General features: G+C 35.3%; 1 protein-coding gene across 2 annotated transcripts in view; it reads right to left on the reverse strand.

Annotated features, from left to right (window-relative positions):
• TTBK2 (tau tubulin kinase 2) overlaps nucleotides 1-25,837 on the reverse strand; it is an 89,071-nt gene that overhangs the window by 18,520 nt on the left and 44,714 nt on the right. Inside the window, exons 6-13 of one of the 2 annotated variants that reach the window (XM_067296501.1) lie at nucleotides 22,495-22,560; nucleotides 21,792-21,884; nucleotides 20,648-20,773; nucleotides 16,815-16,972; nucleotides 13,257-13,473; nucleotides 11,652-11,863; nucleotides 9,139-9,742; nucleotides 2,501-2,752 (exon numbers count right to left, since the gene is read on the reverse strand). In XM_067296501.1, the coding sequence (XP_067152602.1) occupies nucleotides 2,501-2,752; nucleotides 9,139-9,742; nucleotides 11,652-11,863; nucleotides 13,257-13,473; nucleotides 16,815-16,972; nucleotides 20,648-20,773; nucleotides 21,792-21,884; nucleotides 22,495-22,560 (1,728 nt within the window). The remainder of the gene's footprint in view (nucleotides 1-2,500; nucleotides 2,753-9,138; nucleotides 9,743-11,651; nucleotides 11,864-13,256; nucleotides 13,474-16,814; nucleotides 16,973-20,647; nucleotides 20,774-21,791; nucleotides 21,885-22,494; nucleotides 22,561-25,837) is intronic. The other variant, XM_013959460.2, reaches the window with a different exon arrangement.

A 25,837-nucleotide genomic window follows, 5' to 3' on the forward strand; every position in this document is an offset into this window, starting at 1 on the left:
ATGGAAAGAACTCTAATAGCACTCTGACGCCACTCTTCAGATTCAAGTACAGTCAAACAATTTATTCTGTCCTTTGCCAGCTCTAATGCTGCTAGACTCCTCCTTTATGCTGCAAGTTGAACAACTAAGGACAACTGAATCAAAATCCTCCAATTTTCTTCCATATTATATGTACAGCAAGAGAGGAGTTATCTTTATCAAAGAATCAAAGGTAGATATCCTCACCGCACTAGCAAACAGAGATTATATAGAAATTTTATGATCTCATCTATCTGGTGTCAAATTAAAAGAGGGTGGCTTACTGTTCCTGAACCCTCACTCATCAACAATCAGGACAGAAAATCCCTTTGCCAAATTTCAGGAACAAATGTATCATTACTTATTTTGTAGCACATGGAAGTAAGTTCAACTGCATAGCTCCCTTACTTCTGCAATTCATTAGTTATGAATGCTGAATCAAACCACAAATGACACAGCAGGAAACACACAAAAATATATTCAACACCAAATATTTATACAGAATTAAACAATAACATAATGATGTTACATTTTTTAATATTTAACTGGAGAAAAGCTTTGGGTTATTAACATGCATATTCATCTTTCATGCTGTGGGAATTCTTCTAGCTTGCTAAGTACCTAAGATTACTGCACTACAGAAAAGGGAAGGATTTGCAAAAATACTTCAATTCAGAGGGCCATAAAGTACACGAGGTCTTGACTGTTGGAATGAACAAAGGAATCATGTGCTTGTAGTTTCCAGAGCAAATGAAAAACTGGAAGTTAAATTCTCAGTAGGATCAGGAGTGTCAACATTACAGCTTGAAAAGGAATACAGCAGACATGGACTTACCAGGCAAAAAGAAAGAAGAGGCTGAGAGAGTTTTATATAATCCTCTCCTCTCTCATCTTCACCCCACTGGGTAGTAGTAACAGGCACAATATCAACTCTTTTTCACATGACAAGAGAGTGGATCACATTGCAGCCCTTATTAATATTGCAGCTGTATCCATCTGTTGGGTACTAAGGAAGCCAGAGAAGATCCTTTGCGCCAACCTACTTGCTTTGAGTATTGTGAGCTAACTACATCTGCAATATGTTCTGATTGAAAAAGATTAAACTAAACTGTGGATATACAGTTAAAAAAAAAAAAATCAGGCCATTTTGCATCCTGGGATACAAACTAGCCCTGAAAAATATTGAAGCATAATTTCTAATGAGTTTATTTCTCCTAAGTCCCTTTCCCTAGTCAATACATCAGTCACCATGAAGAATGTGGTATTTAAATGTCCCATCAAGTTCATGATACTGAACATCTGGGAGCTACCGTTTGTCCATTTCCATTTATCGAGGGAAGAGGAAGTATGATTTTCTATTGAGATAAAAAGCAGCCAGGAGCTGCAGGAAGAAAGACTATTTTTTTTGACAAAATGCTGACATAAATATACTAGCTAGATTGCCTTGTTCCCACTCACCATTAATCCTACTGAAGTTTGAAAGAAGTTAATGTTGATGGATTACTTTTTAAATCAATATTCTTGTGTATGTTTCACAGAAAAAAATATGTCTTTCACATAGAAATATTTATACTAAAAATATGTTGGAAATAAATGACAACAGAAAATATAGTCCAAACAAAATATTAATGACGTAATGATGATGATATGTTATAGCCTTATGCATTAATGCTATGTCATACTGCTTTAATAGTCAATGCAATCTGATGCTGCTTAGCAAATCTCAACATTTTTGCGACTAATACATAAATTATGTAAACATTAATTATGATCCTACATCATCCTCTTTTTCTTACTGGAAAGAAACTGGGAATACAGAGCAATGAACACACTACTTTCTACAGGGCCATTTCCTTTAGCTATTGCCCCAATAATTCCCAGTTTTGCTTTATATGCTGCAAGTAGTGGAAACATTCATATATTCTTGATGCCCAAAGTAGTAACGCGACCATCTCTGGATCCTGTTTTTTCACATTAAAATAATTTAAGGTAGTCCAAATTTTACTGTGCATTTCCAGTTCAAAATCCACATAGGAGTGATTATAGGAAAGCACAAAAAAGAGAGGTTTTAATCTTCATTTTGAAACAAGCAAAACTCTAATTTCTAGATTTTATAATCCTACCTTTTCCAGAGAAAGTCCCTCTGAGGAAACAAATCTATCTTTCACAACATCCATAGATGTTTGATGCTCCAGATCATAATAACTTGAATAGCAAATCTTTAAATATTCCTGACTCTAATTTTACCTCTTCCAGGTAGGACAATTTGTTTTTCCCCTACAGTATTCTTGACTCTATTCCTTAAAGAAATCCATTGTTATTCCCCCCTAACTTGGTCTCTCAAAATACTTTTTAAAACGCTGTTTATAGCAGTATGACTAGCATATGCTTACTACTGAATTTTGCAGAGCAACTTAATATCTTAAACTTTGCAGACCACTGCTAGAGTGCAGTCACTTTTATGAAGACAAGGCTTATTCACCTGCTGCAGTTGTGCTTTTGAGATGCGAATGACAGGGGGAAACTTGTTGCCACAGGGAATGACAGGAAGTTGCCTACGACCAGTTGAGCGGGAGGAGGAGGAGGAGTGGCTCTCAGCTGACTGACTCCTTGGCAAACCAGCCTCTTTCAGAGAGTCCGAGTGGATGGATAGATAGGCTAGAGGGCTCATGGTGCGGAGGATGGGACTTGAAATTCTTGGAGTGGAGAAATGCAGCATATGAGATGAGTTGAGCTGTGAGAACAATATGGTGGGGGAGAAAATAAGTTTTTAAACTCAGTATTTTAAATAATTCTTGTTGATGTCCTGCCTATACCCATTTTCTTAGAAGCCTATATTGCCAACTCCCTCATAGGCTAAAAGCTGATAATTTAAGAGGTATTTTAAGTCTAATCCCCACATTTTCCATCAGTTTTTAGAAAGCCAGTATCACAATCAAAAGTGAGCGTTCTTTCTCTTGTTGGCTCCTGTCTTCACTCATTCATTCAGTAAGACCATACCTAGGGCACATTTAATACACCAACACAAACAGTCTGTCCCAAGGACACTCAAGACACTAGCTGACTGTTGATTTGTCCTTGCAACCGCTTAGAACAGTCATGCAACAGTGCTCTTCTCTGAGATAACTATTTTTAGCATGTACACACTTTATGTGTTTTACAAATGTGACTGTACAGCTGGGCTATACCAATGTACATTAGAACTGTAGGAGATAGGATTAATCAGTAGGACTAGCACTAAATGATTTTGATGAAATCCCCAAACAAGGAATTAAAGGATACACTGGCCTGGAGAAGTTATGAACAACGGCTTCATCTTGAACTATATGGCTCAAGCATTTAGAAAAAAAGCACAGAAAAGAACAGAAACTGTAGAAGTGAAGCGTTCCAAACTAACAATTCTGAAGAAAGTCCATTTTCAATTTGAGCATTGATGATTCTAATAAACCCATTGCTCTGATATGCAACTCTGAAGTCAACTGATTCTTTGCAAGACCTTAGCAGTGCTGAATAAATATCTGATGGCTACACAGCTAAATATCTGTAAATGAGATTGCTATTTATAGTTTGCAAGTTTTTGTTTCAAGTATATTTAGACAAAATCAGGAAGAACTGAGATATGGAAACTTCTTTCATGCTTCATGTAGGTAATTTTCTGTTTCTTTTCATGATATTTGCAATTCTAACCCATATTCCTTGGATTCAGAGTACCTAGCAAGTGCTTTACAGTTTCCAAAGAAAAGGTATTTTCAGTAGCCTCACTCCTAGAGCTTTAGTTCCCATAAGGTGCAGCAGTCTTTCAATTGAAAAAAACTGTATTACCACTGTCTCATAAAGCAGCAATTGAGGATAGAAGGTACATAAAATTAAACAATAATAACTCTGAAATAAATAGAAGTTTAAGAGCAGTTCTTTGATTAAATATACTAATACCTCAATGTATAAAATTCTAGTTTCAGCAGTATTCCCAAATAATAAAAATAATTGAGTAAATTCACACAGTCAAATCTCCTCTATAATCATGCACACATATATGGGGTATTAGGTTGTCAACTTAGCGTGAGCAGGGCAAACTGTTGGTGAATTCAAACTGAAGATGAAAATGGCATTAGTTGTTATATATTGGATTCCTTCAACTCCATTATTATTTCACTGCTAAAATATCTGCTTAATAGATACGCGTATGTTACAAACAGTTTTGTACATGCATTTTATGGAGTTCACTGCAATTAAATACACAGAAAATTAACGAGGCCATGGTTCAACAACACAGCAAGTCCAGCTTCAGGCTCTTAGTACTAAATCAAAAACAGAGCTTCCTGACACAAAGTGCTGCTTCAGTATAAATTCATCATTAGTCTAGATCGGTTCAAATCTTTTTGACAGATTAACTTCATACTAACAGGTGTTATGTCAAATAAGGTATTGTCTGTCCTCCCGTGACCAAAGCCAATAAAGCCACTGTGAAGGCATAAAGTCAGCAATATGTACCTTATCATGCTTTGAATAATTCCGCAAAAATGTGATAATGTGCCCATGACTGAGCCTGATCAAACTGGTATTTGCTGGGTAGTCTGGTGGTAGCAGATAGACTTGTATTAATGACTGGAAAACCATGACAGATAACATGAAAATTGGTTCTCTTACCTGTATTTTTTTCATAAGAAATAGAATAATTTCCTGTAAATACTACATATGCCTAGAACTTGCTTATCCCCAAACCAATATCTTAAGACCTTTTTCTCTCTCGTTTTTTGAGTTCAGGTTTCCTTGTTGAACTGCTACCACCTTACATTCTTACCAGCATGCTGGTGCTGTGCCAAACAGGCAAGAAACAATGTGATCATCAGTTGCAGGAAACCCATGTACACACATGATTGCAGGAAGAACATTTATCTACAGATGGAAGGACTGCAAACCAGCAATTTCTTCTCTTTAAGAGAAAAATGAAATTATGGGTAGGTATATGAGTACAGAAACATCCTTGCTGTTACTATAATTCTGATACCAAATAAAAGGGAAAAGAAATTTTTCATTCTCTGTATCTGATAAAGATTCAATGATTTTTTGATGTACCCAGGAAGGTACAAATATACCGACAAGTTTATAGCAGAAATTCTTGTTATTAGTTTCCAAATGAAATACTTCCCACTTTGTCCTAGAGCATTTACTCACTTTTTTATTATATTCAGTCAAAGTCCTCCAAGCCTCCCTGTGTGATATTTCAATCCTCTGTATTGACAATTTCTCTGAACTTTTGCAGCAAGTGATATCAGTTGCCAAACTCTACCTTGAATAACTCCACTAGCAACTGCCCTCCACCTTGATTCTTCCTCTTTCAAGACTGTTTCGTTTCCCCTTCAAGCAGCTGCTTCTCCATCTTAAAAAATTTCTCTGAATTCCCCCTAAGGAACTATAATTAACACTTTCCAAAAGTCCAGTGAGATTAGGTCTTCCATATTTCCCTTGTCGAAAAAAATCATAGCTGACTAAACAAAAAAATTCAGGTTAGCAATTACGTTAACAACATGGGATGCAAGTACCACTTTGCTTTTCTGCTTTTGACTTAAAAGAAAGGTATTCCTCTGTATTCAAATCCATCTAATTGGCTCCATCTAACTGACTCTAGTAACTCATTTCTTAGTTTGTCTAAAAAAAATTGACAGAATTTGCTGTTTTAGAAGTAAGATCTTTTTACAGATATACTTTTATTTGTTCTTCAATTTTATTTAAACAGATCGACCTCTAATCCAATACTACTTCTAGAATCAGTTATTAAATAATGTCTTCATTATGCAATAAAAGCAGATCTAAAATAACATTTGCTTCGTGCTGGTGAGAACTTTTGTCAGCTACAGGGGGACCTACCATTAGTAATAGAATTTGTTCTCCAAACTATACCTCAGAAGTTAAGAGACATATTCCAGATAATATTATTTCTCTCTCTTCAATATTGTTCTTTCTACACACCAAACAATTCCTGTATTTTTACCAGATTCTCTGGATAAGCTCAAAGAAACATAATTCATCATGCTTTCTCCTAAGCGATAATGAAACAGGTCACTAGAAGTCCATAGTGGAGGTATATTCATAATCACAATGATTATGAATGCTGACATTTCCTACAGTTTCAAACCATTTGAAATAAGTAACCTGTTTCAGAATTTATATTAAGCTATTATACTACTGTAATTTCAACATCTATTTTTAACCCCTTTTAGTATCACTTTATGTCATTTGATGTATGATCCTAAATTTACATTCTTGGGTCTGAGGGTTCTCTTAGCAACAGGGGCAATATCAGCTCCCGTTACTATAAGAGTAACTACTACTCTTTGCCCACTGCTTGCACTGTTTGGCAGGAAGGCACTACCTAGGCAAAATTACTAAAGAACAAAAACATTCAATTGCATTTAAAGTTGTTACAACTTCGTAAACAGTTACAGCATCGACTTCACTGTCCGATTTACGCAAAGCCTTTTAGAGCATTTTAATCACCGGCATCAGATAATCTTAAGCATTTGACCACTGGTATAAAACATTCTTAACTCTGCTCCCCAATCTGATTTAACTGTTTTGTGGCCCAGTGTACGTTAGGAAGCAGCTGCTGAGCCAAATCATACAGAGTGAGAAGTATAAATTTTTCTGGGCTGTATCAGGCTTTACTGAGGGTTTGTGGTGCCAATTTAAGCCCTGTGATATGAGTGGTGGACATTTTTGGATGTGTTATGGAAAAAAAAATTGGTGGTGCTATGGGAAAAACTGGTGGTGTTATGGGAAAACAGCATCAACACGAAATTTACCTTTAATTTAATTTACCTTTATCTTCTTAGCCTATTTTAGTTTACATCTTTAGGGGATCTCATTTGGATTACTAATGTGTAATAAGATTAATTCAACAAAACTGTTTTACAAAATAATCCATAGCACTTTTGAAACTCCACGTAACCAAATATTTGGAAAGTTAGGATAGTCTGCTGGGCCTGTTTTAAACTATGTTTCATGCTATCTCCAAACCAACGTACATTAAGTAAAGATCCTTGAGAAATGTATGATCTTTCACATAATTTGGCCGAAATCTTAAACAGGAGATATTCTAGAGTGTCTGACTATCATTTGCAACATACCTTTAAATGTAAGGATCTGCTTGCTTAAAAAAAGTTCTGCTTGGAACAGCTTTTGGCAGCTTGTGTTTCGGGCAGCTCAGAACTATTCACAAACAAGGGTCGCATCCACAGAACGGTTTTGGGTTGGCAAAAAATTTTGAGGAAGAAGGAAAGGAACTATTTTTACGAAACATCTCTTTAAGGTCACCAAGGTTTTGGAATACAGAGAACTACTATATGGGGAGGCATATGTACGAAGGTCTCCCTACGAAGTGACTAGGACAGTAACCTATAAAAATACCTAGGTTCCAGTACACACGTCACGGGGTATTCAAGCACTTTTTTATGAAGTGGAATACCAGAACAACAGAAGACAGGAAGAGCAACTCATCCCCAGATATCCTACTGGCCTTTGGTTGGCCTAATTCAAGGGCTAATCAAGTAGATGCAAAACTACCACAAACTGCAATCGCATTTGGAACAGACGCACTGAAGAGCAACATTACGCGTTCTGTACCCAGTTTATATATCAGCCAAATCATTTCTATTTTCCTTTATTCACAGTTCAGTTTGTATTTCCAATTCCACATGGTTCATCTTCAGAAGAGACAAGTTCCTGCCACTCATCTTGCCTTCACAGCACTTCCAGGATAATACAAATGATATTTTTCTTCCCCGTTTTCTAGTTCATGATGAATATCCCTCCCCTGCTTGCAAAAGAGGACTAAAATATAATCTCAACCAAGTGTTTACTTCAACCAAGGTTTATCCCAATACATATTATAATCCATAGACCTTGTTTATGACTATTTCTACTCCTCCACACAGAATCCCCCTCCTTTCCAGATAACCGTATTGTCCATTACTTGCACTGCAGTACATGATAATTTATGGCACCTCTACTTTTAATTTAAGTAAACAAGCCATTTCCCCCAAACGAGTCAAATTTATATACAGCAGGACAGTGCAGTGCATGCAAAATTGCAAGCTGTTTTTTAATAGCTTTGGAAATAAAAGCACCTGATAATTAGTATTTTGCACAGAACTAAATGTTGCTGTATTTTGCCTATTATATTAAAATTAATATTAAAAACACAGAAACTGAATGATTGAAAACAGTTGAGCAAATCAGTTTTTCATCTTTACAAGTTTATAAGCCATCAAAAACTTTCGTGCAACTGATATTTCAATTTATGTCTCAAAATTGATATCTAAATATAAGTAATCTTGTATGAAGTACACTGTCTTTCATTTTACATGACAATCTAACTTTACTTGAAGTTTTATTTTATAGTTAGTTACATTAAATAGGTTATTTGCGCTTGTTAATTTTCACCAGTAAAGGATATTCCAGACCTTATAATAAATGCGTGGTTGGCAACAAGCTTCCTTTTCTACAGAGCAGGCTGTAATTTTCAAAAAAAAGTGGTGAGAACTGAGGGAGAAGTACAGCCAGGTTTCTTGGCTCAAAGAAGCCAAGAAAGTAGTTTGTGTAAAAGACAACAGAGATTTCAGAAAGGCAGACATTACTGTGAGATTAAATCAGAGCAGGAAGAAACACAGGAATTTCCAAAAGGAAAACACTGTACCAGAGATGGTAAGAGCAAATAATTTTGTTTCTTTAATTTCAGCCATTTAGGCTTTTCCTGAAACACACAGCGTATTGTAGCACAATATTTTACATATTCACTATAATTTTATTGTTATGTACTGCAAATGTAATAAACATATTTATGCGTTTCTCTCATTGATGAGGAATCATCATCTTAATAAATACATTTTAATTGAGCCCAGTTCTGTGGCTCATACACTGCAGAATTAATGGCCAGTTTCATGGGAAAATGTAAACACATGCAACAGAACATGTACGATTATTTCTGAAGAATCAAGTCACATATCTGATGAACTAGGAACTTCTACTACACTGTTATATTGTAGGCACTGCCTTTTCACTTACTACCTACTCAAATAATTCTAAAGATAGATGCAAGAAAACAATGATTGCTTCTCTTACCAGAGTGAGCGCTCCTTCTGCTTGAGCCTCCACAGGACTTGTAGGGGTGGCTGCAAGAAGCTGTCCCGCAGCTCCGGCCAAAAGTTCCAATTTATCAGTCAGCTGATCGGAAGCAGCCGGATGACACTCTGTGGCTAGAACTAACTCCACCCCTGAGGTTTGGTTCTTCTCATGGACAGTGTTTCCTGCCCAACCACCCTGTCTGGGCTGCTCTTCTGGAGGGGACTCCTCCAAAACTTGTAGTACCTCAGGCTCTTCATCTGAGGGACTTCCAGTCATTTTGTGCCCTAAAGCCTCATTTGTCTTGAAATCCTGCAAGTCCCGTTCCTTATCTATTATCACCCATTCCTTAGAATCAACCTCCTGCCTGCAGGAGCTTAAGTTGACAGCTACAAATCCATTGCTAACACCACCATCAACCTGGTCTGGAGAACTAGCTGACACAGGCTTTGAAGCATCTGGAAGGTATTCTTCATCATAGTGCCAAACATGATCCATGCGGGCAGTCACTAGAGCAGGAACGGGTATTTTCTGAGGAAGAGGAGGAACAGCAGCAACAGCAGGCTCCGCTGCAGCATTCAAGTCTTTCTGCATCTTCTCCAAACTTAAGAAAAGAAGTTAATATCTGAATTAGTTAAGAATGAACTAAATGCTGTAAGTTACATTTGAATTTTGTCACTAGAGAAAAATTAAATCTATATAAGAATGTATTGTCATTTTTAGAACTATCTGAAAGATCCACAATTTGAAACAATTCCTTAAGTTAAGCCAAGGAGAAGACACACATATACAGAAGAAAATAATTATTTATTTCAGTGTGGTGTTTATTACCTACTTCTTCAAAAGATAACTCTGATGTCAGGCAAAAATAGATGGATGGTCTTAGAAATTCACACATAAATTTTAAGTACAATCAGCCTGAGAGAACAAGAGAGAAAATAGTGGGTGGATATCAACTCAGTGGTCACACTACCACCAGATGTCCAGTGTAGTTAAGCTACACTGCAAAGTGAAGACTCAAAGCTGAGCAAAAGAAAGAGAGGTCTCCAACAGGAGTTAGAAGATACTTTCAAGAAAGATCTTACTGACTGTTTTGCATGTAAGCAAATAATTCCTGCCATACAAGGACTTGATAGCAACTTCTCAACTTGACCTAAGACTAATGCTAGAACACTGCAGTCTGTATTCAGCACCTGTTTTTTGGTATTATACAAACAAACAAAGGAATAAGGGAACTGAGGATGACTACAATTTTTGTTTCTTATCTCTGCTACACATAATATATTCCTCCATCTACTTGCTTCAGTTCTGCTCTGCAGGATACACTGCAGTTCATTCCATTCTAGCAGTTCATTCTATTCTCTGAAGCACAATATATTCCCTTTTCTGTCAGAAGTTCATTGAAAAACAGTAATGAATATTTTTCAGAAATGTAAATGTCTACTTCTGTGAGTTAGAAAGGATTAAAGAAATAACAAAGCACTACTTCCATTACTCTCTGTGACACTTATACATCTTACCTGGTTAAGGACAAAGGAAGACAATTCTGTGTCTCAGTTTCCAGTGTTATAAAACTCATCTTTTAATCACTTTTTAAATTTAAAATAGTCCTATTAAACCTTACCTCCTCTCTGAACACTGCTAAAATTTTAGATTCATTATTTATGCTTTGCATCACTTGCTTCATCAAATCCAAATTCCTAACCCTCTGTGACATACTCTGCAGAATTTTGCCACTGTCAACATCTCAGCTGCCTTCTCCTGTGTCTCCACTGAACCTCTAAGCTTTGCCTTTCAGTCAGATTTCAGTATGCCCTTCTTCATTTAGTCTTTCTACATATGTGCAAATTCATTGAGTCTGTTCTTGTACCCCTGTCTCTTTTTTACTTAGAATTCCATATTAAGACCTCCCTCTTCTAACAGGTTGTTTTATATTGGTGCAACAACTTTGGGCATAACTAAATCTGATGCAGGAACAGGTAGATTTCTAACTTTACTCCATAAGAATTCCACTTCTTCTCGTAAACTTGCCTTCTCATCTCATATAATATATTCCTTTGTTACCTCTATCAAGCATTTGATGTTGTCATTCTTATTGAGGATGAATTGTACTGACCCTCAGATGTATATTACTTTTTCTTCACTGGGACACTCTTGTGTAACACCATTAGGTCTTGAAATAAAAAATTTTCAAGAGTGGAAAGCTGACTTTAACTGTATATGAGCATATATTTTAAAGAATATATTTTGTATATGTATATTTTACATACCTATATTATACATATATGTATACTTTAAAGAAGACAAGTAGCAAAAGTTGTTAATCGAGCAATATTATGAACAAAGTAAATATTGTTTGATATAGCTTGCATAAACATTACTCAGCAGCTCCATTTCTGATTTTCACAGGGTACTGTAAATTGATACAGTAATAGGGGAAAGATGGTACTATCTTAACTACATACCTTGAAAAGATCTAAGTATAAAAATAAAATAAGAGATAATTTCTTTACCAGGTCTCAAGAAATTTATCAGTGTCTGGCTTTGACTCCAATGTTAGACGCTTCTCCAGTTCAAAGCTGTGAATTGAACGCAACTTTCGCACCAGTGGGACATCTCTGTCTAGCTGGGTGGTCTCTGAGCGGACACGAATTGGAGAACCGAGACTCGGTGCATTAAGCATCCCATTCACTGGCCCATGGCTGTTTTCCTCCTCTGTAGCAGCCTATGCAAGAATTAAAGCAAAAATGCAACTCACCAGGAGTGGTAAAATAAAGGAACATACAGTAATATATAACGAACACCATCCAGGTTTTAAGCCAGTGGTAAGCCCATTCAGAATGGTCCTTAAGCACATACCATACTTAAGCTAGTTTATATACACTCTTCAGTTTATATATAAACAGACAAAAAGTGCCAATACTACAGTAGTTTTGGGTAGGTCTAAGAGTGGGAGTCTCAAAAACACAGTAGTACACTTAAATTTACACTGATTTCTCACATCCATCTCTGAAATACTCCTCTGTAATAGTCTGAAACCAGGCACTTCATAGTATCTTCACACTGCTTTGGAGTCGAGGGCTCTTATTAAAGGAAAGTTAGTTTTCATGTTGAGTCATCTTTATGATCCACTGGAGCATATAACTCGACACTAAACACTAAATCTAATACACTAAATCTACTAGATGTTTCTGTGATACAGAACAATGTTTTAGTCTAACTGCATTTCAGTTTGTATACTAACTGGACATGATTTAGAGCTGGGAAATCATGCTCATCCTTAGTTTCAATAGGTGTAATGAATAAAAAATTACATTTGTTTAAACCAGAGCAATCTGCTTTCTTCCCTTTTGGTAAAAAAACAAACAAACAAATTAAGCACATCTGAAAACAGGCATCATGGTTTACTCTCTCCCACAATTTTTCTAGTAAACAAAAAATAAGCCTCAAAATTAGACAGCCCTCCTAGCTAAAGAACATTTCAATAACACATCCCTCTTCAGCTGTTGATAACATTTTCATATATAAGAAATAGAAATCTAGTGATTGTGCCTGAATATGAAATGTGATTATGAATGAGTATAATAACAATGATGGAGGGAGAGACCACAATAATGGTCTCTCTCCTCAGAGACCATTAAAATTAAGCAATATTCTCTTCTAAAGATTAGCCCATGAACTTCTTTGGACTACTGATCAGTACCAAGGTATCACATATTGTGGAGACAAAAAACACTTTATGAACTAAATGGATATTGCCAATCTCAATCTATTTACTGGAGAAAAATGTGAAACCTGTTTCCATATATTCATTAACTAACTTCTGCAGAGGCAAAAATGCAGAAAATCTCTTTATTCAGTAAGCAGGGATCAACATGATGTCTGAAGAACATGAACATGAATCATCATCAAGTGACACCAAGTCCAAAAGTTTGTCTGCTTTTCCCAGTATATGAAATGGTCTAATAAAATATGTTAGCTCTACCATAAGCCTTGTTTTCTTATACCATTTTGGCCAATCAATACTAGTACGACTGTATTATTAATTTTGTCATATGTGCATCATGAGGATAGGAAACTGTTCAGAGAGGGTCTTCCCAATGAAAATTCATACATACCTTACAGATCCCCAGTTTTATTTTGTTCCTGTTTGCATCCATTTCTTCCCAGACATCTTTTTCCTGAGGACGCGGATGCCCAGGGGAGCCGGGTAGTTTCTCTGGTGAGACACCAACTGGAATACCATTCTCTCCATCACTGAGTTGTTCATCAGGAAACACTTCATCTGTGTTTTCCCGCAGCAAATCTCCAGGGATGGGGGTGGCATTGGCAATTCTACAAAAGAAGTAGAGAGACTCTCCTGTGTTTATTGAAATGATTTTCCACTTAACTAAATGGAAAAAAAAATTACAAAAAAGCAAACTTTAGAAAGACAAATCTTGTAAAACATTTAATATACAAAAGCTAATTCTGGGGCTTCACAATTTCTGTATCTTTAATTCAGGCATAGAACCAAAGTTATACAACAAATAAATACTTAAAATCTATTTCTTGAAAGATTTTTCAAGGAATTTCTGGAGAGAGTTTGTTAGAGATCACATCTAACTATTATGAAGCACTTGCATAAATACAATTTCCTTCCATCTTTGGATGAAAAAATTAATGAACACTGTTCAGCAGAAACTCTCTGTATTTTTTAAAATGAAATACAACAATGACTTGGTATCAGCATAGAATAATTTCTTGCAACTGGAAAGAATATTCTCCTCTTGGTAGTTTCTGGAACATGAATGGATTATAAAGACCCTAATGAAGGCTGTACTCCTGAAATCAATAAGGCTCTTTTTCTTGATAAATATCCCAGGCTATTTGGACAGATATGTGATTTCTTAATTATTATAATGTACAAAAATAAGCTGAACAGATAAGTAGTGTATAAAATACAGTAAATCTGAGTTATGACTGCAGAAAGTATAGTCCTGGCTTCAAGGACTTGTCCTGATAGAAGACAAATGCTAACTAGTGTCATTTACTATATTCTAATCTTTTTACTTATTTCCTTCAGTTTCTATTTTTATTACTAGCAGAGCTATCTTTGGATTGCAGGTTTAAACACAGTTTGACAAAGTCCTGACTGCTCAAAATAAAAAAAAAGAGAATAGTAAAGTTTGAAAATATCTTACATATGCATCTAGTGTATATGCATAAAAGTAATGAATTCTCTCTCAAACTAGTATCATTTTAACCACAGCCAACTGAATAGTTATTCTAAAGGGTATATGCTTTAAAAAAGTGCATGCCTACAAAAAATGTACAGAGATACTCCATATTAAAATTACACCTGGTATAAATCCATATATTTATTTAACTAGAATAGCTTTGTTTAATAAAGTACAAGGACTTGAAAAATCCAGCTTTTTACTAAAAGGCTATTGAAACAGCTTTTGTGTTGTCTCAGATTCAACAATAATAGTTTCCATTCCACCAGCATTAATTAATTATTATTACAAAATTGGAGTTTTTCAGCCTCAAGAGTTACAACAATAAAAATAGATCATTTCTCCACAGAAAAGCCAAAATATCTTTATTGATGTCAAATTTCATAAAAAGTGGGGTTTTTTAATTACAGCATTTAAATTAATGCTGAGCAGGATTAAAAGGACAGCATTTCTTTAATAACTAAATATTACAGGAAAGATCAGAAATCAGAACTGATTTTACAAGCAACAATTATGCATTTGAAGATGATACAATTTAAACTATTAACACTATTTCCAGAAGGATGGAAATTTCCCTATCTACAAAACTGGTTGCTATTTTATCTCCTGTTCATCAAAGGCCATTAATGGAATTTCAAGATTTAAAGGTGAACTCAAAATCTTTTTAATTATTAAAATGTTTAAGAAATAAATGTGTATGCTAGAAGGCTGCTGGCTTTACAGGAATATTTGAAGTTTAGGTTCCTTTAATTACTTTTCAAGATCCACTCTCAGAGGTTCTCCTTCCCTACTGCAGATAACATCACAGTCAACTGAAGTAGAAAGTGCCCCATTTTATTAATAATGTTTGAAGGTGCACAGACTGTTACAGCTCATAAAGAAGAATATGAAGCATGAACTCCTAAAATTGTAAGTTAGAGGTTGGAAAAAAACGCCTATGAATCTTTTTGTGTATAGAATTCTTCGTGGTTTTCAGGATTCTGTTTTCCCTTTTATATTATCTTGGCAGCTGAATAAGAAATTGATTTTCTTCAACTACTGTATAGCTGCTAGTTTTAGACTGTTAGAACACTGATGCTCATAAAATACTTATAAATGTATTATTTACAAAGCTTTCCAGTTCTTTTTTCACATAATCATTCAGCCACTGAGAAGCAGACTCGGAAGAACACGCTTCAGCTAAGCAAAGGCTGTTCTTCACATTTCAAAAGTAAAAAAAAAAAAACAAAAAAAAAACCTGTTCAAAAAGATTAATGGCAACTTTGTTAATATAGTTTTTTCTTTTCCTCAAAATTTTGTAGAATAACAAAACATAGAGTTTTAGGACTACATAGCATAGATATAATATAGTTTTTCACTATTCTTATCAAAATGTTATTTCTGATCCAATTATTGATAATCAAACACATAAACATAACTCTGACAAGACATCACATTTTAATTAATATTAAAGTTCTGTAGTCCCAGTGATGTAGCAGTAGCTAAAACTGAGGCAGTGCTATTCCTACAATGTGAAAGGTCAGGACATCAATTAATAACCATTCCTTTATGGACACCAAAATTAGTAATTCCAGCCGAGACTATCAATAACTCCAGTGCAACGCTTAGTGTGATAATGAGCCTGAATCATATGCAAAATCCCTGTCCGCTTCCGTGTGGTCAGACACCTACAAAACATTAACACTAGTTAATGTCTTGACTGACATTTATTTCAATCTTTTTAAAAAATTACCTTAAAATAATGGGGATCTAATACATTCTATATGAAATCCTAGCATTTTTCAGCCTTGCTACACTGTCAAACTTTCACATCATTACCCTCGTAACTCTTGGATAAAAAGGCAATCTATTCAAGGCCTACATAAGGCACAAGCTCTTCCTCCTCACTCTTGTACACCTGTTATGTTCTCCAGTCTCCTGAGACGACTATTATTAAACATTGCATCTCTTCCAACTTCCTTAATTACAGAAGGTCTCAAAGACCCCAGTAAGTATGAAACAGGAATAAAATCATTTTTTATACCTACAACAAACAACCAAAAAAAATCTAATTCCAAATTTCCTATAAAGATACATTTATTTTTCAAAGTTACAAGGAAGTTGCAGCTAATGGCTTATTGCAAAGCTTACTGAAGACAATGGGGTTATTTCCAGTCCATTCAACTTGACGTGCATCAGTTAGATTCACAAAATACAGTTTAGCAAATGATTGACTAGCAAATGAGAATGTATAGACAATGTCCTGAGCTACCATTCTCTGTTGCTATAAATTTAGGTGCTGATTTTTAAGAACAGTGTAAACAAGAACACCAAAAAGGGAAATACTTCAATTACTCTCAGTCCTCCACTCTTCTATTTATTCAACATACTGCAGAAAAAAATTAAATTATAGATCTAACTTTCCTTTGATGCCCTGTGGCTGCTTTTTAGGTGAACACAGAAAATGTGCCTACATACCCAATTGCAGCTGGAGTAAGACGAGTGTGTAACTGAGGTGTAGTTGAAGTTGTTGTTGTTGTCAGAGAGCCATCAGTTCCACTCTTCTCCCAGTCAAAAGGGTCACTTTCAATAATCCCAAACATTTTCATGCTGTTGTCAAACACAGACATGAGAAGCTGAAGAAACAAAAACGAATAAACTTCATTTTTGTATAAGAGAAAGATAAAGCAATTTAGATATATCCTCCTGTAATACTTTAACATGTCTCCTTTTTAAGATTTTGACTGACAACAATTTTCCTTAAAAAAGGGGGGAGGAGGGTGTTTACACAATTTGTTACATTACCCATTTCAGATTTGTCATTTTTCAAAGTTTCAAAGATAAGATTTGCAAACTTCTAGATTGTAAAACAAACAAACAAACAAAACCCCTTTGCTTCTAGCAGTAGAGAGAGGCAAAGAAACACACAAATTGGCATTTGTGTGTGGAGCATTTTAGAAGGGAATGTAGACAGGAACGTGTACAGAGAAGTGCAGGAGATTCACTATTGTAGGCTTCTTTAAAAAGAGAGGAACACATACACACAGACGAGCATGACTAAGTGGCTGCAGAACAGAATCCAACAGAGAAGCATGAAAAAAATATATTAGGTGACACCATCTGAAACCAAAGAAATGAATCAGGAGTATGTAGGGAGGGAACTGACTTGCTAATTTATATACTTCTGTCATTTAGAGCCATGTGTCATTTAGCTTACATAATGCTAACATCCATTCCACAGATAGGACAAACCATAAGCTTTCCTCCCTGATTTTATTCTATGAAAAAGCATTTAGAACAATTTGTGTTGAAATTGCATCTATTTTCCTCTAGCTTTGGAAAAACCTTGCCACATTGCAGTCACTATGGGGAGGCCGTGTCCATATCATGTCATCTCTTACCCCATAAGATCTTTTTTCCTAAAAGCTAAAAATCCAGTTTTCATTCTTACTGCCCATCTATGATACTGAATCTTTCTCTTCTCTGACCCCTTTAAAAGCACATATCCTCTTCCAACTCTAAAGCAGATGAGCAATTGGGATAATTTTCTGTGTCTGATGTGGTGGTATCCATTTTATCCTTACTCTCAAGATCCTTCCAAATTCTCTCCCAGTTAGCTCTGAGCCCCTGCTAAACTGTGCATAAATCCATAGGTCATTCTCTGTGCCACACATACTCTCCCTTTATTCTATTCTTCCTGTACACCTTCAGCACTCTCTCTGAAGTTATCATTAAGGTCAATCCCCTTCAAATCTCTGCTACAATTTTTGCTATAATGCAAATACAAATGCAAATCTTTAACTATGCTGGGAGGCTGAGGCAATGCGTGCATAAATAACTGAATAAAATAAATGCTTCTTACTTTGTCAAATCAAACCTTGGATTCTAGGCCTATGTTACTATACAGCCTAAAAAGACCATGCACTCTTCAAAGCAGGGACATCGACCATTTACGTGCTTGCTTGGTGTCTAAGTATAATTATGAACAAAGAATGATACATATCCAAGAAATGAAAAGTATTGTTACAACAAATGCTAAGAGAGACCAGAGCTTAAAAGTGACCATTGAAAGTAAAACACTTTCTCACATCTTCAAACACCAGCATCTTACTGCTCCTCTAAGGCACAGTAGCAAGACTGTGTCGGAAGGCTTGAGCTATAACTGCACCAGTGCAAAGTTTCCCCAACCAGTCAGAGGACCATAAATTCCTGGGCTCTCTTTCCCACTGAGCAGCTCTGTTGGGGTATCACAGTAATCCCTGCATGCATTTGCTATGTCACATACAAGTAGACCACATAAAATGTTTTCACAAAAAAAAGTATGTATATACATATTATCATATAGGATACATAATACAAATAAAACATAGTAATCAGTTTACAACAAAGGTTTTCTATGCAACAAAGTTTCTGCAATCAGTAATTTTTATCACAGAACAAGAAAGTCTGGTTCATCTTGGTAATAAGGCACACAAAACACTCAAAACTTTCTTAATCATTTTCCTCACTTAACAGCAAAGTATAGGATAAATTCCATAGAAAGTTGTATTAAAAAGGTGAAATAAAGCAGTATTTTAGCCTTCAGGAACTTTGAATATTTTCTGTATTTGTGAAAATTTTTTTAGATTTTTTTTCCCGCCAAAACAGGATTTTATTGCAAATATGCACCAGGACACATCAGTACCTTTAGAGAAATTCACTGAAAAACAGGAAATTAGTTATCACTCAAGATTTCCTGTTCTGATTTAGAATCCTGTCTATCTTGATTTCTCTGTTAATCCTACCAAGCCAAGCACAGGAATTAAAACAAACAAACAAGCAAACAAACACACACCTCAAGCAAACTGGCATTATGCTGTCTGATCAGCTCTGTGGCAGACAAAGGAAGTTAATTTTTTTCAGAAGAAACAGTTTAATTGCAATGAATGGTTAAAAAGCTGAATAAGAAATAAATATATCTTGCAGACACATTTTCACAGACATGTCCAGTGCAATGATTTCTTGGGAAAAAAGCTCATTAGAAACAAGTTATATGCAATACAAAATAAACTGATAAACCGAAGCAAAAGCAGAGTATCAGCTGCTGTTGTGATCTATCTTTTAGTATTAGTGACTGTTAATCAGGTCAGCTTTGAAATGAATTGATATACTCTGTGAAAAGAAGTGAATCCACACATAACGTGTTCATGTGGCCAAAAGAGTTTTTCCGCTTTAGAACTGCAGATGTGCATGAACATGGAAGAGAATGTCAACAACAAAAATTCCAGAAGAAAGCAAGTTAACTTAATTTGCTCCAGCGTAATTGACTAATACTGCAACTATTCTAATCTGCATTCTTATCAAAGTTATAATTCCAGAATTAGTCAAAATGATGAATTTATTCAATTGAACTGATTCAACTCTTACATCAGCAGAAAACTATTTGCTCAGTTTTTGCTGGGTTAGTGAGTTGAACAGACTCAGAGGCAGAGGGCTAATGCAAGTGAGCACGTGGCACAGGACTGTATGTTTCTGGGAACAGGAGGGAAGGCACACTGGAACAACTTTCCCCCTTTGACAGTGCTGAGATGTTAGATGAGTTCAACTTCTCCCATAATTTGTGAGCTGAAGAAAACCACAGTCCCTCCCTTCCACTGCTTTTCCTGAAAATTCCTCTGCTTCTAGGCAGACATACTAGTATAGTTAAGCATTATTGAGTTTTATTTATTGAGTTTTGTTTATTGAGTTATTTATTTATTGTTAAAACATGGGTCAACACTGAGGGAATGAAAGTGCATGTTCTACAGCATGTCCTCTTGCATCTATCATTTTATCACCGAACTGAGGCCATCTATTTTAGCATGCAATATTCTCTTAAATGAAGGAAAATGACTATTCAGTTTTCTAGTGTATATAATCTCTGTAGGCAACACCTCAGTATTAAGAACCTAGCATGGCTGCAATTTGTTGTTCTCCAAGTATATACATTGTTGGTGCTGAGTTCAAGATTCTGGAAAATTGCCAGGATCACTATCGGTGAGAAAGCAATCTGATCAATTCAATTCAAAGAGCATTCAATAGAGCCTAAAATAGAGAAACTTAAATATAGAAATATAGAAACTTAACTGCATTACCCTTCCAAAATGGAAAAAAAAAAGTTATCTTTAAACTGCAAAATTCCCACAGCAGTGGATGGTCATTAAAATAACTTTATGGTGGGACAGTCCATAACTATTTTCAAGAATACAACGAAATCAGAGGAAACTGAAGATAAAACAGCATAAAATTCTGTTATTTAAAAATCAGAAACAAAAAAATGTAAAAATGTTTACCTGGTAATCAGGTTTTGTAAAGTAATCTAAATTAGAAATGTGATCCAGAAAGATGTTGAATTCTTGAGGGAGATGTTTCAACATAAGCCTGTGCTCATACCTTTCTTTAATGGATCCCACTTGCTCCTACAAGCAGATAACATACAACAAGCATTAGCACACCTTCATTCTTTGCTACCACATATTCACGCTGTATCTCACAGCCATTCAATACAACTCTGACCAGAAAGATGGGTGGGTATATTACACTAGATAGATAGTACTGAGGAAGGCAATTCTTCAGCATACAGCAAGATAAGAACTTCTATCATTGCCCTCAGTACATATGCAAAGTAACTTATAAACTACAAATCCAATATTTAATGCTAAACCCATTTATTTTTCTTTTGTGTTTGCATGCTGACTGGTATCAAGGATTATCATCAGACACTCCAACCCTCCTAGAAAAGCATGTTTTAAAGAATAAAATGTTTTGTTGCATCATCTGAAATTCAGTCAATTTTTGACGTATATTTGGTCATCACAGTATATTTCAGTATTTTTGTTTAGTGTAGATCATTAAATCAAGATTAAAAGAATAGAAGCTACCCATATATCTCATTGTCATCTATGATCGTATAAACTACATCAGAGGTTACCCTTGTTTCAGTGTAATTTCAAAAGAAGCTGAAAGAAGTTATAGAAATAGGCCATTAGATATTGCTTCTTCACATGGATCACCTATAACATTTGGCCAAAAGCACTACCACATATTAACTGCTTCACTTTTGCTCAACATTAACTAAAAATGCCCTTTTACAAATTCTCAAAATGGAAAAGAAATTCTAAATGTGTGATAGGTGACATCAAAAAGTACTCAACTGAAAAGAGGAATATGGAGTAAGTGACATATATACACTTACATTTGCTCTGTAAAACATTTGCAAAAACTAGAAGCATAGTCTACTTCCCCACTAAGACAGTTTGTAAAACTTGATTGCATTTGATGCCATTAACACTGAGAAGGAAGAGAAACCAGAAAACACTGTAAAATGTCATGGTAAAATGTAAAATGTCATTCTTGGGTGGAATCTTTATCATAGCATTTGCCTGCAGTTCTGAAGTGGATCTTCCTCATCCTCTTTGGTTTCACTTCTATGTTTACCTTATCTTTTATTTTTCTCCAAGGCAGTTGTCCAACCACAAACTCCACCAACATGTAAAACAGGGACCAGAGGTCATCATGCCGTCCCATTTCCTGTGAAAAAGAAATAAGTATTATTCAAATGCATCTTACAAGTACCTATAAGCCAAAAAGGACTTTACTAGATTCTTCATTACTGTGGAGACTTAAATTATTATATATATAAAAATAAATATAAAAACTGTAAAACAAATTCTTATAATTAAATCCAGTAACTGTTTTAAGTAGGAACAGAAATATAACTATCTAGTGACCTACTAAAAGACACAGAAAAACAAAAGTTGAATTGTGTTAAAATAAGATTACAAAATCTTTATACTGTAAGAGCCGCTTATTCAGATTTCGTTAGTGTATGATGTTAAGACAACATACTGGAGATTATATATTTTATAAAACTCAGCAAGTTTACCTTTTCAACTTATTAACTTACAATACAATTGAACACCAATGGTAAGTATTAAAACAACTATTATTTCTACAACAAGAACCATTTTACTCTCAACTACTGTAAATATTATCCTTTCCCAAAATTTAGAAGCATAAACTTCTACATAATAAGCACATATATAAGAATACAAAAAAGGAAATGGATGTCAGATACCTCACTGACTGTTTTCAGCTATTAGTAAAGTAAGATGGATATGATATAAACTCAGATACTCACTCTGTTTCTGTGAGCATTGATTGATGCGTACCGTACTGTTCCTCGAAAACCAGCAACAGCTCGTGGCTGTCAAAGAAGAACAGAGAAATAACAAGACTCTCATTATCAGAAATAAACCCTCTGATTACTTAACTGGGCATCTACAAAACGAGTACAGAGACATGACAAATATCATTTTGAGACTTTTTGTTTTATTTCAATTGACTGTGTTTCTAGAAGGTGTCAACAGGAATTCAAGTCAGTACAACAAAGTGACACATGTCACAGTTTCTTAATGCATCTATTTACGTCAGTTTTTGTTCTGCATAGGCATCAAGTCCTGTTCACCTCAGCCCTCAAAAAAAAGTTATATATCAGAACTATTAATCTTTTTTTCTCCAGTAATGAAATCATTTCTCTATTTTAAATATTAGATGTCTGAGTTTTTAAACTGGGAAAGGGGCAAAAATTTAACAATTATTTCCAATTAGCTCGAACACGCCAATATTAGGTTATATGAGCTGATAACCAGCCATTTACAAAAAAGTACTAGCAACATTTTCACAAATTATTTTCTAGACCAGCAAATCAATCAATTTTTGAGAAATTCTAAGAGCAGCAAAAGCCACATGAAAGTCCCAAAGCTGAGGCTGAGCAGTAAATAGCAAGGGTTGCACTACAGCCACCAACGGAAAATCTCTCTCTCTTTTCTAGTTTCTGAATACCAGTTTTTCCTCCCTCATACTCTAGATATTGTACACTCATAAGTCAATTGTTATTTTATAGCCACAAAATATATTTTCCAATCGTTTCTTCCTTTAAATAAAAAACTATGCAAAGAATGGCATAACTGATAATATTGTCATAATTAAAATATATTTACAGGAAAAAAAATCAGACAGTAATGTATTACTTTACCTAAGACACCTATCCAATCCTTTCCAGACCTTCTTGATTAATCATCCCATACATAATAGAAGAAACCATTGCCAGAACTGCTGAGTTCTATTTCTTTTATACAGTCTTGTCTTCCTAGTCAATGATAATTCTTTTTGCTTCCTCTAGCAATGAGCGTGAGAAGCTTGAATTACCTTCGTCACCTCTGGATTGTACTTGAAAGGGTATTGGTGACCTGTTGGCCTGCCCTGGACTCATGACAGTTCTTAAGATCTTACAAAATTTATCACGATACACTAAAAGCCTGGATTGACATGCACCTGGAGATAATCACAATATAGAATCCTTATGCTATCACGAGAAAGCACCTCAGCCTCTCCCAGCATATTTTCTTCTTATCTGCCAAGACAAGCAACGCAGAGCTATCGTAAGTGTTGCAGAAGCTGCCCTTACTGTCAGTAACCCTATCAATTAAACCCAGCTCTCAATAGGATTATGCAGCAAGGAGTTCAGAAAGGATTCAAAGGCCCAAATAATCAGTGTCTGTTAGAGCAGTCCTAAAGAATGCTGAACCAGTGTTAGTTAAGGAGGAGAATATTTTCCAGGATGTTCTTAATATGAACAGATTGCCTGGGACCACAAATTATAAATAGATTATCTAAGATTTTGCACATTCTCGTAAAGTTTAAATGGAATACATTTTGTGTTCAGGCAAGATAGACAGCTTAGTTACTACCTTAAATCTTGTGATGTAATCACAATCCAAACTAATTTTTAGAAAAAAGATTTAACCTACGTAACCACAAATGCAAACATAAACTAAGGGGAGAGGTATGATTCAGTGGTTACAGCAGTTGTTATACATTGATTTCGACTACTGATTCTTTTTTGCTCATGGGCAAAAACACTTAATTTCTCTCCATCTCAGCTTACCTATCCATAAAGTGAAACTAATATCCTCAGTTGTCTCAGAAAAGCTACAGTATGAGGTCAATGTTTGTAAGTTCGAATACTGCAAGTCTGCCAGTCCGATCTATTAAATCTCATTACAAAGACATTCTTCTGCAGAACAACTTTGATGTTAGTCTTCATAAAGGATTTTCACCTCCTTAGATCAAAGACAACAAGCAAGTTCTAACTAGCTAATGTTCCATCCTAGCAAGGCTTCAAAAAACCAGACTCTAAGCATACGGTTCCTGTTTTAAACTGGGTTTTCTTTAGGATTACTGATGCTGGTTGCACAGCTTACTTCTGCAGCTGCTTTAACCTTATATGCCTTCTCTGTAATACAAAATTATTCAGATGCTGTCACCACTGTCAAGACTTTATAACAGCTATATCACATGCCATGCCCATACTGCCCAAACAGGAATTTTCTAGCAAACTTTACTCTCTTGCTAAACCTACACGCAATTACTTCTGATTTCACTTCCTTGAACAATACCCTGAAATGAAGCAAAACACTGTAGTTGCAGAAATCTCATAGTATCACGTAATTTTAAATAGAATAACTCAGTATGTTTTGGAACTGCAAAATTTCAGGAGAAGCTAAAGTCCTTTTTTCTTTTTAAACCAAAACAAAAGTCTCCTTCCCAATAGTTCTGAAGACAGGCAAACCATCCAAATAAGAAAAAAAAAATTATAGCCTCACTGCCAAGACAATCATAGTATAGCTAAATTTCTGAAAAGATGCAAACACTTTGATGAAGAGCACTTTTTCAGAAGGGCACTGAGATTGTAACTTTAAAACACCTGGAAGAACAAATTCTGTAAATCCTCAAAGCATAAGGTGTCAAAAGGCAAAACTAAATACCTACTGTCTTCACCCTTTGGTCTGAAAGGGAAGGAGTATATCCACTTTTACCAAGTTAAATATTTCTATTCTTCTGAGAATAAGGAAAAATATGAAAACTAGGATGGACTGGGGCTTTTCTTTTTAGGGTAACAACTTTAATTTCTATTTGATAACTTTCTATTTGATAACTAGCACCCCAAAAAAACCCCCCAAAACCCTTCAGTTGCTTGAACAGGGAATAAATCACAATGAATGAGATGGAGCTGTTTCAGAGTATTGAGGAAAACTAAGCAAGAAACGGCATATGGAATCTAAATGATCCCCCCAGGTTAAGGAAACTAACCATCTGTCATATTACAGTTTTATCCTAGGGGGAAAAGTCCATGTGAAGGATGTCGTTGTGTATTAACTCAATTGCTTTCGAATGTTAAAGTCACTGCTATTCTTAAATATGCCTGAGAAGTGATTTGCCCTAAGAAGAGGGAAACTTTGAATGCATTCAGCTATCTCAGAATCCCCTGGCAGGAAAAAAAGGCACGAGTATTATTTCTAGGCAGGTGTTCTTCACGACATGAGTTCCAAATTCCGTATTCAGCAAGGATATCTGAATCGTTTTAAACTCTGAAGAAATATTGGCTTAAAGTGTAGTTGCATAAATCTGACTTAAGAGCA

Source organism: Apteryx mantelli, chromosome 4 (assembly GCF_036417845.1).
Source record: "Apteryx mantelli isolate bAptMan1 chromosome 4, bAptMan1.hap1, whole genome shotgun sequence".
Classification (NCBI taxonomy): domain Eukaryota; kingdom Metazoa; phylum Chordata; class Aves; order Apterygiformes; family Apterygidae; genus Apteryx; species Apteryx mantelli.